The following is a 16,280-nucleotide window of genomic DNA, read 5'->3' as shown; positions in this document are numbered from 1 at the left end:
CTAGGCAAATTCTTTCACTGCTCTGGGCCTCAGTTTCCCAGTTGGTAAAAGTGACTGGCTCTTGTGGCATTGAACACACATTTTTCAAAACAGTAAAGTAATATAATGTATCCTCATTTTACAGGTGAGAAAACTGAGTCTGGGGCTGGGGCAGGGGGTTGGGAGAGGAAGTCACTCGTTCAAGGTAACACTGCTAGGAACTAGCAGAGGCGGGTCTCGAACTCACGCAAGTAGAATTCCCAACTCTTCGAAAGTCCTTCCCGGCGCTGCGTGAAGAATGGGCACGCTGCCGGACTCGTCGCCGGGGGTTATAGGGAGACTAAACTAGTCACTCGAGGGTGTGGAGACGTAGGGTTAATTGCGAGGGTTTTGCGAGGGGCCCCACTGATCCGGGACCAGGATCCCGGCGCCCCACACCTAACCTGGACTAGCTCCAGGCGCTCGCGGTTCTCCGCGCGAACGGAGACGGGAGGAGCCAGACAAGGCCCATACCCCTTTACGTCACGTCCGGCGAGGCGGGGCTTCGGGGCCTTTCCCGGGAGTTGTGGGCGGGGGTGGGGGGGTGGGGGAAAGTATCGGTTAACCCCTGCTTGGCTGGGCTGGCTGGAGCTCCGCGGGCCGGAACCCGCGAGTCGGGGCTCCCCAGCCACACCCCTCGCGGGATTTAAAGGGGCAGGAGGGGCTGGGCCCGGTCAAATCCCGAACCCAGGGAGCGGGCATGAGGCGCTGCCCGTGCCGGGGAAACCTGAGCGAGGCGGAGGCTGGGGCGCTGCCGGGGACAGCCCGCATGGGACTGGCGGCGACGCGAGGGGGGCGGCGGCGGCAGCCGGGGCAGCAACGACCTGGGCCCGGCGCAGGGGGCCCGGCGGGGCGGCCGGAGAGGGGCGGGCCCCGGGCCCGGACCGAGGAGTCCAACCTCCACACCGAGCCCGAGAGGGCCGGCCTCGGGCCTGAGTCGGGGACCGAAGGACAGGCTGAGCCTGAAGCAGCTGGCTCCGGGGCGGGGACGGAGCGGCCCAGCCAAAAGACGGAGCCAGACAGGTCCATCCTCCGGACACATCCAGAAAGGAGCAGCCACTGGTCAGAACTGGAGACAGCCGGTGACTGGACGGAGACTAGGACAGATGGCTTTTGGACTGATCCACACAGGTCTGACCTCCAGTGTCAGCCAGAGAGGGCTAACCTCTGGGCACAGCAAGGGGTTGATGGGCCCTGGGCAGAGCTAGAAATACATGGGTCACAGACCCAGCCAGAGAGGGCCAAGCCCAGGGCTGATAACCTCTGGACCCACCAGAACAGGTCCAGCGTCCGGACTCAGCCAGAAGGGGCCTCTCTCTCGACAGAGCCAAATACTGATGGCTCTTGGAAAGAATTGTACACTGATGGCTCCAGGACACAACAGGATACCAAAGACCCCTGGATAGAGCAGCACACTGATGGCTCCCAGATACAACAGGATACGGAAACAACCTGGAAACAGCTTGACATCGATGGTTTCCCAACACAACAAGATACTGATGGCTTCTGGCCACGGCCTGGCACTGATGGACCCCAGACACAAGATACTCATGGACCCCAGACAGAGCCTGGGACAGACTGCCTTTTGGGGGAGCCCAAGCAAGATGGCTCATTAGAGGAACCAGAACACGGGGAGTTGGTGACTCACCTGTACTCTCACCAGGAGTGTTGCCCCCTGACCCCTGTGCCCTGCCTCATCATCACTCCTGAAACCCCTGAGCCTGAGGCTCAGCCAGTGGGACCCCCCTCCCAGATTGAAGGGGGCAGTGGAGGCTTCTCCTCTGCCTCCTCTTTCGACGAGTCTGAGGATGACGTGGTGGCCGGGGGTGGAGGTTCCAGCGACCCCGAGGACAGGTCTGGGGTGAGTGGGACCCATCCTGCCCTTGAGCCACATCCCCACAGATCCCGTATCCCCCGCCTCCGTCCCCGCCTTTCCTTTGAGAAGTTCTTTAGAACTCCACCAGCAATTTCATCTCCAGGCACCTCTTCCATCCAGACAGCAGGGTTACTAACCCCCTCCAGGCAGCCTCTTGCTAATTCTCTTCATTTCCCCTCACCCACTGCCTCCAGTCCTGGGGTCAAAAATGGATGGCTGCTGGCCAACTTCATGGTACCCAGGAATCCCTGAAATTGTGTGAAACTGTGTGTGTATACACATGTTTTTGCAGCAAGGGTCTGTGACTTCTGTTGGATCACAGTCTGTGACCCCAAACTCTAAAGAACACTAGTTCAGACAGACAGGAAGGGTGCACTTTCTACCGACTTTTCTAAGTCTGGAGCCTGTAGCTGCCTTAAAGGGTCATCAGCCTTCACCACCCCTTAGCTCATTCACTTTTGTAGGGAGTGAGCTCCCAGCTTTTATCAGATTCTCAAAGAGCTGTGTGAAGCCAAAATGCTAAGGGACCCCCAGCCTGGCCAGTGACTCTCCCATTTCCCCATTGCGTTGCCCCCCAGCTCCCCAGGGTGCTCCAGCACACTCTTGTTTACATCCTCCACCCTCATCCACAGCTTGGGTGCGGTTCTCTGGGGAATCTGGAAGGCCGGCAGGGCAGGTTCAGGGAGGGAGGGTCAGCGCATAGGCAGGTGTGAGAGCCTCTGGTGGGTCTGCCTGCTGGGTCCTCCCATTGTCCTGGGGCCCCTGGCTGGAATCTGCCCTGAGTCCCCCTCACCCCACATGCTTCCCTTTAGGAACGAGCTCACACATGTGGCCACAGATATAAGAGGTAGACCTGCCCCAGCCTGCCTGTGCCGGAGCCAAGGCACTGACCCTCTGGGGCTCTCTGCCATTGCTGTTCCCTCTGCCTACTCCCTCATCTCCTTGGCATCTCAGAGCAGCTAAGCTGGAGTGAATGAAGAAACAAAAATAACAGCTATCACTCGCTCATGCCCAGCCCTGTGCTAAGCTTTCTTTTTTATTTTATTTTTTTCAGCCACACTCTGAGGCATGCAGGATCTTAGCTCCCCGACCAGGGATCGAACCCACGCCCCCTGCATTGGGAGCACAGAGTCCTAACCACTGGACCTCCGGGGAATTCCCTGTGCTAAGCTCTTTGCTTATATTAACTCATCTTAATCTTCACAGCAGCCCTATGAGGTAGATACTATGATCCCCATTTTATAGACGAAGAAACTGAGGCACAGAGACTCATCCAAGGTCACAGACCTTGGAAGACACAGAGCTGAGATTCAAACCCTTACTGAATACCAGGCACTTTTCCAAGTGCTATATGTGTGTTAACTCTTTGAATCCTTATAAAAGCACTATAAGATTGGGATTATTATTATCTGCATTTTACAGAGGGGAAACTAAGGCCTAGAGAAGTGAGGTCACTTGCTTAGAGTTGGCCACGTCTGGTCGGAGCTTGGATTCTAACTCAGTGCTGGCTTAGTTGAAAACCCAGTCATTTTCACCCCTGCACGTTGTGGATCCGTCCCTAACTTGCCTTCCTCCCAGGCCTCCCTGTCTCCAGTGTTTCCTCATTCCCTAGAATCTGCCTCCAAAACCCAGCTCTGACTAACTTTTCAACGTTCCCGGCTCCAGAGTCTTCCATGGCTCCCCAGGTCCTGCCTGATAGCGATCAGGAGTTCAGTCCTGTGTTCACAGCTTCCTGTCTCCAGGCTCCTTTCTACGTTCAGCTTCCCTTCTCCCGTCCTGATCCCTTCTGCTGCTGCAAGGGAGCCGAAGTACATCCTGTTCCCTGAACATGTTGCAGCCATCCTGCCTCCGCTCATTGCTCAAGCTGTTCCCACCACCCAGAATACCCCTCGCTTCCTTCTTGCTTCATTTTGAAATCCCATCTGACCTTAAAGGCCCAGCTACTTTCTCCCCCCTCCCCCACCTTCCTTCCTTCTCACATCCATCCTGTCCTCCTAATCAGACAACAGACAGTCCCAGGGTCCCTAATTTGTGTTTGGCCCCATGTTGGCTTTGCTGGGAACACAGTAGTGACCCAGACACTGCCCGCATGGAGCTCCCAGGCCGGTGGAGGATACAGACCCATCACCAGGCAGTGACAGCTCAGAGTGCTCAGGGCTGGGATGGGGGAAGCCCAGAGGGTTGTGGGAATCTAGAGAAGGTGACTGGCCAGACCTGGGGTATCAGAGAGGGCTTCCTGGAGGAGGAGGAGATGTGAGCTGAGGCCATGATGAAGCCATCTGAGAAAGCCCAGATTAACCATCAGATCTAAGAAAAAAGAGAGAGAAGATACTGAACCTGCTTATGATAAAAAAAAAAAAAAAGACATCTAATCAACCTCCTTCAACCCAAGCTACATTTTTGGAGCACCTCTTGTGTGTCAGGCCATGGCTGGGGACACAGCTGTAACCATGACAACCCCAGTCCCTGCCCTCAAGACTTGTAATCTAGCAGGGCTGTAAATGGATAAGCCCAGGGCAGTGGAGTCAGACCAGAGGTAGAACCCCAGCACTATGCTGTGTGATTTAGGCAGGTGACTCCACCCGTCTGAGTCTCTGTTTCCGCCTCTGTAACACAGTCAGCAGTCCTCCTGGGGTTGTGTTTTTAGGATTAAGTAGGTTATGGCACACTGAGCCTTTGTCATTGTGCCTGGAATGTTCCAGGTGCTTAGTAAACAGGAACCTTTATTCATCACCTCCTCTTCACGGCTGGCAGCTGGAGAGGGAAGGGAATAGCCCTTCCTGAATCCTTCAGTCCAACCCCTGCCTGTGTTTGACCTTCCCACCATCCATTAGATGTCTGCTAGGTAGCTGGGCTCTGGGGGGTAGGAGAGAACATGGCCTTGACCCCGGGGTGGGGGGAGATGAGCCACATAGCTTTTTTCTCTGGAGAGGACTCATTCTCCCAATCCTTGCTAAGGGCCTGCTGTGTGCTTGGAGCAGAGAAGATATTCGTGTGCGTGCATATGCAAATGCAGTGAATCAGGCAGTAACCAGGTCTCAAGAAGCTCTTGCCTGAGTCCACGTGATACAACTAAATCCTTGTTTTCTGTTTGCTTCTCTGGTTTTTTGTGGCTCTCTTTCTGTCTTTCTCTGCATCTATGTTTCTTTTTCTTTCTCTGTCATTACTTTGTGTTTCCCATTCTGTCTTTCTATATTTCTTTCTCTTCTAGTAACTCTGTGCCTATCTCTGTGTCAGTTGGAAGAGGTCAGGGTTTGCTATAGTGACAAACAGCCCCCAAACTCAGTGACTTGGAACAACAAAGGATTTCTTTTTTTTTTTTTGGCCCCGAGGCTTGCAGGATCTTAGTTCCCCAACCAGGGATTGAACCGAGGCACTTGGCAGTGAAAGCACGGAGTCCTAACCACTGGAGCACCAGGGAATTCCCAACAAAGGATTATTTTCATTCCTACTGCACATTGACCGTGGGTCGGTGGTGGCTGAGGCGGCCCTGCTCCATGCTGTTTTCACTCAGCCTCTGTTTCTCTTCCTACAGTCCCCCACCCCTTTCTACACTGGGGAAAAGAACATGGAGAGTCACTGGTTGGCTTTAAGGCTTCCACCCAAATGTGACACTTCTGCTCACATTTCATTGGCCAAAGCTAAGTTCAAGAGGGCGGGGATATCCCTGGTAGGGGGACAGGCTGGAGCTATTTGGTAAGCAGCTGTCATGACTGCTGCAGTCTCCATCTTTGTCCCTGTCTGTCTTTGTCATCACTTTGTCATCTGTCTCTGTTTCTGTCTCTCTCTGTGGTTCGGCCTCCATTCATCAACTCCTGCCTTTATCATTTTCCCTGGAACCACCTTTTTGATGTATATATGTTGGGGGACGATTTGGGAGTTGCTGGTGACTGCAACACAACCTAGCCTATCTCTGCTCCTTCGAGAAGGACAGAGAGACACAGATACAAAGTGATGATGCCGAGACAAATAGAGACTCTTCTCTGCCTTTGCTGAGGCCTCTGGGGAGTTTGTGATTGCACAAGTCAGTGAGCTTTGCTCACTGCAACCAGCTTGGGCCCAGGGATCCCAGGAAGCCCCCCTAAGGACCCCCGGTCCACCTTGGTTCCCTCTCATGGCAGCAGCGCCATCCCCCTCCATCCCCGGCCTTAGCCCTGACCCCACCCTTTCTGCCCCACACAGAACAAACCGTGGAAGAAGCTGAAGACAGTGCTGAAGTATTCGCCCTTCATGGTCTCCTTCCGAAAACACTACCCTTGGGTCCAGCTGTCTGGCCACTCTGGTGAGCGTGGGGGGAGAAGGGCGGGTGGGGGACAGGCAGGGCTGGGCAGAGACGCCTGGACGGGGAAGGAACTGCCGTTTGTACTTTAGTTCCCCCATCTGTAAAATGGGCTTGGTGACAGTCTCCAGCTCATGGGGCTTTTATGGAAAGTGCTTAGGCCTGGGCTGGGCCATTTATACATCAGGATGGAGGGCTGTTTCCTGTTATCCCGGTGGCAGGGGGCAAATCTTCGACCATGGGGACAGATGGACCTGGGCTCAAATCCGAGTTCCGCTCTCTATTTGTGGATGACTCTGGGCAAGTTACTCTCCCTCCCTGGGGCTCAGTGTCCTCATCTGTAGTGTGAGATAATCGTCCCTCCCTTGCAGGGTAAACTAAAGGGTTAAAATCAAAATGTATATTGAGGGCTTCCCTGGTGGTGCAGTGGTTGAGAGTCCGCCTGCCGATGCAGGGGACACGGGTTCGTGCCCCGGTCCGGGAAGATCCCACATGCCGCGGAGCGGCTGGGCCCGTGAGCCATGGCTGCTGAGCCTGTGCGTCCGGGGCCTGTGCTCCGCAACGGGAGAGGCCACAACAGTGAGAGGCCTGTGTACTGCAATGTATATTGAGATTGAGAGACAGACCCCTCATAAATGGCAATTACCAGTCCCTGTCCTCACCCTGTGGCCAGAGCAGAGTAAGCCCCCAATAAACAACAGCTATAATGTTTTTTCCCCAGGACCCAGCACAATCTCTTCAGCACATAATAGCACAAGGCCTAGAATCTATCATTTTTGGTAAAGGGCTAGAGAATAGATATAAACTATTCAACCCTGTTGTTGCAGCACAAAAGCCGCCATAGTTAATATATAAATTTGTGAGTGTGTCTGTGTTCCAATAAGCTTTTTTTTACAAAAACAGGCTATGGGCTGGACTAGACCAACTGTACCCACCAGCAAAGGGAGGCAGGAAGAGAACTTATCTGCCTGTTCATCCTTAGAACTGAGTCAGAGAAAGGCAAGGCCCCCCTAAAACTGTAGACACAGGCCTGCCATCTGTATGTATTCTAGTTACTATCGCTGAGTTTAAAAAATACCAAAAATGAAAAACTCAAAACTTAGTGGTGGTTTAAAAAAACAAACAAACAACTTAGTGGAATAAAACAATCATTTGATTACACTCATAAGTTTTGGGTCAGGAATTCAGACAGAGCATGGCAGGGCTGGCTTGTTGCTGCGCCGTGATACCTGGGAATTCAGCTAGAACAACTCGAAGGCTGCAAGCTGGAGACCTTAGGAGGTTCATTCATTCACACACCTGGCAGTTGATGCTGGTTGTTGGCTGGTTCTCAGTTGGGGCTGCCGGCTGGAAAGCCTATATGTGACTTCTATGTGTAGCTGCTTGGGCTTCCTCACAGTATGGTAGCCTCAGAATAATCAGATTTCTTACATGGTAGCTCAGGACTTGAAAGGCAAGTGTCTCTGCCAACAAAGTGGAAGCTGCATCTCCTTTTATGACTTAGATCTGAAGTCACAGTGTTGCTTCTGCCATAAGCCCTCTCAGATTCAAGAGGAAAAGAATTAGATTCCACTTCTTGGTGGGAGTGGCAAAATTCTAGAAGAGCATGTGGGACATGAGCTACTGTTGCAGCCATCTTTGGAAAATATAATCTGAAAATACTACCTGCCTCAATAAGAATTTGTAATTCTGATCTTCTCCATCTGCGTGGCCCACAAAATGCCAGATTTGTAAATTCACAAGGCCCTGATGGTTAGCACTCTGGGACTCCAGGCAGAAGCAAATGCAGATCTGCTTGGGAGAGCCATGCTCTTGACTCAGATCTCACAGAAATTCCCATTGCTGATGGAGAGCTCACAATCCAAAATTACAAAACAAACGAGGACACAGTGTGCTGTGAACAGGCCTCTGTTTAAACCAAATGCAGAACTAGGTCCTTCCTTCACCACCTCTGGCCAAGATTTTGAGAATTGCTGGTAGGGAGAGAAGGTATTGCGGAAGGGTCAGGCAAGATGACGGTGGCCAGGACCTGATACCTACAGGAGGTGGGGGGGTTCTCTTGCTCATTCAGTTTTTGACCCTCTCATTGACGGCTGCTCATAGGGAACTTCCAGGCAGGAGAGGATGGTTGGATTCTAAAGCGTTTCTGTCAGTATGAGCAGCGCAGCCTGGAGCAGCTGATGTGCGACCCCCTGCGACCTTTCGTGCCAGCCTACTATGGCATGGTGCAGCAGGATGGCCAGGCCTTCAACCAGATGGAAGATCTCCTGGCAGACTTTGAGAACCCCTCCATCATGGACTGCAAGATGGGCAGCAGGTAGGTTCAGGGGCAGCCATGGGGCAGAGGTGAAGGGTCGGGGGGGACATTTTTGAAGATAGCGCCAAGCCAATCTTCAAAGCGGTTGTACCGGCATCCTTTCCCGCCATCAGTGTATGAGAGTTCTGTTCTATCTTCTCATCAACACTTTGTATTACCTGTTTTATTACTTTTAACTATGCTGGTGAATAGTTATGGTTTTAATTTCGATTTCTCTGATGACCAAACAACTTGAGCATTGATTGGCCATTTGGATATCCTCTTTTGAAAAGTGCCCATTTTTCTACTGGTCTCTCTTTTTCTTTTTATTATAAAGATGTATAATTCTTTATATATTCTGGATACAAGTCCTTTGCTGGAGATACACACACACACACACACACACACACACACACACACACACTCCAACTCTCCCATTTCACTCTCTTAACATCTTTTGATAAACAGAAGTGTTTTTTTAAATTAATTATTTATTTATTTAGTTTTGGCTGCGTTGGGTCTTTGTTGCTGCGCGTGGGCTTTCTCTAGTTGCAGCGAGCTGGGGCTACTCTTTGTTGCGGTTGCAGTGCACGGGCCTCTCGCTGCGGTGGCTTCTTTTGCTGCGGAGCATGGGCTCTAGGTATGTGGGCTTCAGTTGCTGTGGCTCGCAGGCTCTAGAGCGCAGGCTCAGTCGTTGTGGCGCACAGGTTTAGTTGCTCCACGGCATGTGGGATCCTCCTGGACCAGGGATTGAACCTGTGTCCCCTGCACCGGCAGGCAGATTCTTAACCGCTGTGCCACCAAGGAAGTCCCGAGAAGGACTTTTAATTTAGTACAGGCTGTCAATTTTTTTCCTTATGGCTAGTAGCTTTGTGTTTAAGAAATCTGCCTACTCTAAGGTCACAAAGATCTTCTCCTATGTTTTCTTCTACAAGCTTTGTTTTAATTATCACATTTAGATCTGCAATCCACCTAGATTTAATTTTTGTATATGGTCTGAGGCAGGGATCGAGGTTCATTCCCCTCTCCCCACCGCCATATGGATATCCTACTGACCTAGCACCATTTACTGAAAAGACTGCCCTTTCCGCACTGAATTGTGGTGCCTTCTTTGTCATAAGTTGGGTGAACGTACGTGTGTCTGTCTGTGGACTCTGTTCTGGTCCATCGATCTGTTTGTCTATTCTTGTGCCACACTGTAGTTTTAGAACATGCCTTGATATCGGGGAGTGTAAGTCCTCCAGCTTTGTTCTTCGTAATTTCCCTTGTTATATCCTCTGTGTCCCAGGACCTACCTGGAGGAGGAGCTGGTGAAGGCGCGAGAACGGCCCCGGCCCCGGAAGGACATGTATGAGAAGATGGTGGCTGTGGACCCTGGGGCCCCCACCCCTGAGGAACATGCCCAGGGTGCAGTCACCAAGCCCCGCTACATGCAGTGGAGGGAGACCGTGAGCTCGACCTCCACCCTGGGTTTCCGGATCGAGGGCATCAAGGTGAGGGCCAGGAGCTGCTAGCCTGTTTGTAGAGGGCTAAGAGCTAGATCTGAGGCAGGGCTTCCCAAGGAACCAGGGTGTCAGAGAAAGCGGGAAAGAAGCAGGATCTGGAGAGAGAGCAGGAGACTGCAGAGGATAGAAAGATGCACTAGGAGGGTTCCTGCTTCTCTCTTACCCCTGTGTCTATCACAGACCAAGTTTTGTTTACCCATCTGCCTGAAGGTCTCTTGATTCCATCTTCTTTCCCCTCCCCAAGACCAAGACCCTGTCCTAGTCCAGCCGCATCTTCTCCTGACTCAGCCTCCCTGGCCTCCCAGATGCTGGTCTCACCTCCTCTGATGCATCATCCAACACGGCAGCTGGAGGGGCTTTTTCCTCCTTATGGAGAAAAATGTTCTCTTTTCTTTATTTCTTTTTTCAAAAGTTGTTTATTTTATTTATTTATTTTTGGCCGTATTGGGTCTTCGTTGCTATGCGTGGGCTTTCTCTAGTTGCGGAGAGCGGGGGCTACTCTTCGTTGCGGTGTGCGGGATTCTCATTACGGTGGCTTCTCTTGTTGCAGAGCACGGGCTCTGGGCGCAGGCTCAGTAGTTGTGGCTCATGGGCTCTAGAGCACAGGCTCAGTAGTTGTGGTGCACGGGCTTAGTTGCTCTGCGGCATGTGGGATCTTCCCGGACCAGGGCTCGAACCCATGTACCCTGCATTGGCAGGCGAATTCTTAACCACTGCGCCCCTAGGGTAGCCCCTTTCTTTCTTTTTTTTGTAAATTAAATCTAATCATTTGAATAGCTATTCACACAGCTCGAAAGTCAAAATAATATTATAAAAGGGTATATAGGAGAAATCTCTCTCCCAACCCTGTTGCCGTCCTTCCCATTCTGTCCCTCTACCACCCCCTCCTCGTGGGGAACCACTTTATCAGTTTCTTATATTTCTTCCTGTATTTACAAACAAATGCAGTTGTATATACTACCTTTTCCTCCCATTTTTAAATTTATTTATTTGGCTGCGCTGGGTCTTAGTTGCAGTATGCAGGATCTTTTTAGTTGTGGCATGTGAACTCTTAGTTGCGGCATGTGGGATCTAGTTCCCTGACCAGGGATGGAATCCGGGCCCCCTGCATTGGGAGCGTGGAGTCTTAGCCACTGGACCACGGGGGAAGTCCCTCCTCCCTTTTTCGTTTTTACAAAAGGTGGCATAGTCCTGGAGAGTTTCCCATATCATTTCGTAGAGAGATAGGAGATCCTCTTCCTCCCTCCCTCCCTCCCTTCCTTCCTATTCCTTCTTTAATAGCTCTTTGTGGATGTGCCGCAGCCCCCTATAGATGGCACAGTGAAGCACTTTCATTTCTTTGAAAGAGTCCTGTTCTCTCCTGCCACAGGCCCTCTGCACGTGGTGTTTCCTGTGCCAGGAGTACTTTTCCCTTGTTCCCCTGGTTGACTGACTCCCAGTCATTCTCCTGACTCCTTCCAAAGTTCACTTCCTCTGGGAAGCCCTCGTTGAGTTCCGTCTGACTAGTTCAGGGTCTTTACCTCCTTATAACTCCCTATGCTCCATTATTCTTATCTCCCTTTGTGATGATCTTATTCAGTATGTGTATCCCTCATCTGTGCTGTTACCTGTGCTGTTACCATTGCCCACAGGGCACCTGGCACAGCATGGCAGAATGACTCAGGGGGCTCTCTGTGCCCCTCGCAGACAAAAAATAACATTAGTCTCTTCTACTGAGTACTTACTTACCATGTGCCAGGCACTGTGCAGTGTATCCTACACACCCAATCTCTCCTCCTCCTTACGCCAGCTTCAGGAGGTAGATGCGAACACAATTCCCATTTTCCAGATGAGGAACTCAAGGCTGAGGCAGGTGAAGTGACTTGCTTAACGCCACCTAGCTGGGAATTAGCAGAGCCATGATTCAAAGCCAGATCCACCCGGCTCCAAAGCCCACCTGGCTAGATTGGCTCAACCAGGGGGTTCAAGGTTAGACCTGAAGGACTGGTTGCTCAGGAGTATGACTTGGGGCTAGGCAGGTGGGCTAGCCTCCCCTGAACAGCAGGTGAGCCTGGAGGTGGGTAGGTGGCCCCTGGAAGTGCCTGAGGCTGCTTGGTGTTGGGCGTGGGAAGGAAAAGGTATGCCACCCCTCATCCTGTAGAAAGCCGATGGGACCTGCAGCACTAACTTCAAGAAGATGCGGAAGCTGGAGGAGGTGACAAAGATGTTGGAGGACTTTGTGGATGGGAACCGCGCAATCCTGGTGAGCGGGACACCTATGCCCCCAAATTTAGCAGCTTAGGACCACCACCATCATTGTTCCTCCCACGTCAACAGTCTCTTGCCTTGGGCCGAGGTTGGCTGACACTGGCTGGCATTGCTCACCGTCAGGCCAGCTGGTGGGAGGGCCCTGCTCTCATGTCTGGTGGCTGCCTCACTGTCTCGGCTCCTGGCTCAATCCAGCAGACCAGCCTGGGCTTGTTCTCACGGTGGAAGCAGCGGGCCAAGAAAACAAGTGAAAAAGCAAAGCCTCTTGATGGCTAGGCTCAGAATGGCCACCATCATTCTCGCCATGTTCTATTGGCCAAAGCAAGTCATAAGACCAAGACTAGATTACAAGGGAAAGACTTCACCTCCTGGTGGGAGGAGCTGCTAGGAATTGTGGGTATTCATGTAATCTACCAACCACGCTCTTTTTTTTTAAATTTTCATTTATTGTGTTCATTTATTTATTTTTGGACGCATTGGCTCTTCGTTGCTGCACACAGGCTTTCTCTAGTTGCAGCAAGCAGGGGCTACTCTTTGTTGCGGTGTGCGGGCTTCTCATTGTGGTGGCTTCTCTTGCGGTGGAGCACAGGCTCTAGGAACGCGGGCTTCAGTAGTTGTGGCATACGGGCTCTAGAGCACAGGCTCAGTAGTTGTGGTGCACGGGCTTAGTTGCTCCGTGGCATGTGGGATCTTCCCGGACCAGGGCTCGAACCCGTGTCCCCTGCATTGGCAGGCGGACTCTTAACCACTGTGCCACCAGGGAAGTCCCCAACCACAGTCTTGTCTGTGCCACCCTGATGCATCCAACCCCTGCCCCCCCCATTTCCCCATGGCCCCCTTTACCCCATTCTGGCTGGGGTATGCCTACTCCTTTGGGGGTATGGGATGAGGTCAGATCTCAAGGTGGGTAAGGACCCACAAAATCCATAAGCTAACCAAGAAATCCTCCCTCTCATGCACAGAAAAAGTACGTGGCACGCCTAGAGGAACTTCGTGAAGCTCTGGAGAACTCCCCCTTCTTCAAGACCCACGAGGTGCGAGCCGTGGCCACCATGGGAACAGAGGGCCCTGTGTGAGGGGGAGTGTCGGGGTCCAGGTGGTACTCAGCAGAAACCACCAACGGGGTCACAGGCCAAAGCTATAAAAGGAAGCCCCGAGTTTTGGGGTTTGCTTCTTTAGGGTAGGCAGCACGAGGGATTGCAGGGAGGTGGGACAGTTAGGAGCATGGACCCCAGCCAGGTGGCCTTGGGATGAGGCTGGCTCTGCCGTGTGACCCTGGGCATATGACCTACCCTCTCAGTCCTCAGTTTCCTCCTGCCGTGGGGAGGAACAATAGTACCTTCCTTATAGAGCTGCTGAGGTGGGAGATGAGCAAATGCAGAGCGCCGTGAGGAGCACAGAGGGGCTCTCGACTCCTAGCTCTTGTGGTTATTTTATACCCATGATTATTTACAAATCTTGTTACCTGCCTTCCTCATCTGGTGGCTGTCCCCATTCCCCTTTCCTCTCTCTCCGTTCCGCAGCCTGTGTCTCTTTGGAAACATTCATCTCTCTGGGGCTGTCTCAGAAAGTCCGTGCTGACATCACTGTGTCTATCTCCAAGTTCTTCCGCCTCCCCCCTCAAGCCCCTCTCTCCTCTTTTTCCTGATATCGCTGACTTCTGAAAGAGCACCGATCTGGGCGTCAGGCCAGCCTGTGTTCGAATCCCAGCCACCTGAGCCTGGGCAGCAGCTCCGCAGGCCTGTCTCCTGACCTGTAGGACAGAGTAACTGTAGCACCTGCCGCATGGGTGTAACGGAGGTTAAGTGGATTAATATAGTTAAAGCCCAGCCCACAGGAGCCCTGCAGTATGTGCCAGCTTTTATGGTCACGTTTGTTATCACCAAACATCACCCTCGTCACCCTTGTTACTGCCTTTGAGCTTTACACGCAAGTCACAAAGAGGAGGCCTGGGGACCCCACCTCTTATGTCCTCAGGTTTGGTTTCACCTGCCCGGTGACTAAACGTTTAAAAAAATTAGTTGCCAACATTGAAAACGTGATAAAGATGTAAAATCGGGATTTCCAGTTTGTCTTGGCACCACGAGAGACATGGTAACCCTGGGCCGCTCGCCACATGCCAACAGCCATCCAGAGCTGGGCAGCGTCTGCCTCTGCTGACAGCCGCCTGCTTGCTTGCCCGGTCATCCGGGTTCTCTGGGAGCACTGGTGTCTGAAACCCGACTAGAAAAAGGGAGAGGCTTGCAAACCTGGCATTAGATGACGGGAAGGAATGTATTTCTAACTAAAAAAGAAAAAACAACCCGGTATCTCCGGAGGGCTGTGTGGCCAGCTCCACGAGGCAGCTTGTGAGCTGTGGAACGTGGAATGCTGCAGTGACCCCAGGAGGTGGGGCAGTTACCATCACCCCCATTCTGCAGGTGAGGAAACCAAGCCAGACAAAGGAAGCCACTTGCCTGGCGTCACCAGCAGCAATCGGCTGGGGCTGAGTGGTTGCTGCCCTTTCCCGCGGGGAGGCATTATCCACTCCCTCAGTCCCCGCCAGGCCCCTCTGACGGCTTCAGGATCCTGCGGGCATTTGAGTTTGTACCCCAGCTTGAAAAAGGATAACAGTTAACACTGTTTGGCATTTGTTTATACGGGCAACTCTTCTAAGAGCTTTCTGTGGATTAATTCACACATATAATATGCACAGCAACCTTTGAGGTAAATGGTACTCTTATTCCGTTATTCCTACTTTGTACGTGAGGACACAGAGATAAGGAGAAGTTACGTCCCCTGCCCAAGGCCACACAGCCGAAAGTGGCAGAGCTAGGGTTTGAACCCAGGCAGCCTGGCTCCAAAGTTCATGCCGTCAGCCACCCTGCCCAGCAGTCTGTGGGGCCGGGACCTTGGCCAGTGCCTGCCCCTCTCTCTAACCTCCTGCCTCTCCCTCTGCAGGTGGTAGGCAGCTCCCTCCTCTTTGTGCATGACCACACCGGCCTGGCCAAGGTCTGGATGATCGACTTTGGCAAGACAGTGGCCCTGCCTGACCACCAGACGCTCAGCCACCGGCTGCCCTGGGCTGAGGGCAACCGCGAGGACGGCTACCTCTGGGGCCTGGACAACGTGATTCACCTCCTCCAGGGCCTGGCCCATAGCTGACCTGCTCGCCCACCATCATATTTATTTATTGGATGGTGCCCGTGTGGCCGGAGGGGCCCCGAGATGCATGGGGGCCTGAAGCCCAGCGATGGGAAGGGTTGCACTGCACACCACGCAGGACCAGTGCAGAAGATGCAGAGGGCCTTGGCCATCAGGTGGCACCGCACCCTCGGGGGCGGGGAGATTGTTAAGAGCCCGAGAGGTGCGTGCCCTGGCTGGGTCCTGCGGTGAGTCAGAACCAGACTGGGTCCCCTGACCAGCCAGGAAGGCTTCTGAGGGGCTGCAGAGGCCACAACTAAACCACATGCCCTGAGAGAACACAATGCATGTACTGCAGGGCACGGGCGTGACCTCAGGCCTGTCACCACGTGGATGACTGTAACCTCGGCCTCCTCGTCAGCCCCTCCCTCTACGAGCTGGTCCCTCGCAGGCCCGAGAACCAGACCTCATTTGTGAGCAAACGTAGCAGCCCTTGGTTGGCCCGCCCGGGAGAGTTATAGCCCAGTCTCTTCATCTGGCGTCCCTCCAAGTGCTGACAGAGGCTTTGAGGGTGTGGCACCCTGGGACTGGCTTGAGAGCTGCCACCGCTGGGCAGGGCCCAGTTCACCCTGTCCTACCCGCCCTTGGCCCCATGGGCTCCTGCCCTGCTCCTGGGAGAACTCTGCTGACCCCCCTGCAGACTGAAACCACAGCCACGTCCCATGCCAGCACTGTGACCAGCACCACCTTGTTCCTCAGGCCTCAGCCTCGGGACGTCCTCCTTCTGCCCTTTACCCTTTTCTGTCTCCTCCCTCCTAGCGGACTGTGGCGGCAGGAAGGGCATTCAGAAGGAAAAGGGAAAGCAGGCTTGGGAACCAGCTGCCTTCCTCGGGAGGGCCCCCATCCCTGGCCTCTGCTGTGAAGAGGCCCCGCTTG

The 16,280-nt window shown here is 53.1% G+C and overlaps 1 protein-coding gene across 2 annotated transcripts; it reads left to right on the top strand.

The window, feature by feature from the left end:
- Positions 1-718: 718 nt before the first annotated feature.
- ITPKC (inositol-trisphosphate 3-kinase C) lies at positions 719-15,365 on the top strand. Of its 2 annotated transcripts, XM_065899245.1 has the most exons (7): positions 719-1,879; positions 6,077-6,176; positions 8,277-8,490; positions 9,758-9,962; positions 12,115-12,216; positions 13,184-13,255; positions 15,162-15,365. In XM_065899245.1, the coding sequence occupies exons 1-7, from the start codon at positions 719-721 to the stop codon at positions 15,363-15,365; spliced, it is 2,058 nt and encodes a 685-aa protein (XP_065755317.1). The 2 variants fall into 2 exon arrangements, with proteins under 2 accessions (XP_065755317.1, XP_065755318.1); XM_065899246.1 differs by lacking the exon at positions 13,184-13,255.
- Positions 15,366-16,280: the final 915 nt, after the last annotated feature.

Source organism: Phocoena phocoena, chromosome 20 (assembly GCF_963924675.1).
Source record: "Phocoena phocoena chromosome 20, mPhoPho1.1, whole genome shotgun sequence".
Classification (NCBI taxonomy): Eukaryota; Metazoa; Chordata; class Mammalia; order Artiodactyla; family Phocoenidae; genus Phocoena; species Phocoena phocoena.
Note: the sequence above shows the minus strand (reverse complement) of the source record. Positions and strands in the feature narration are given on the sequence as shown.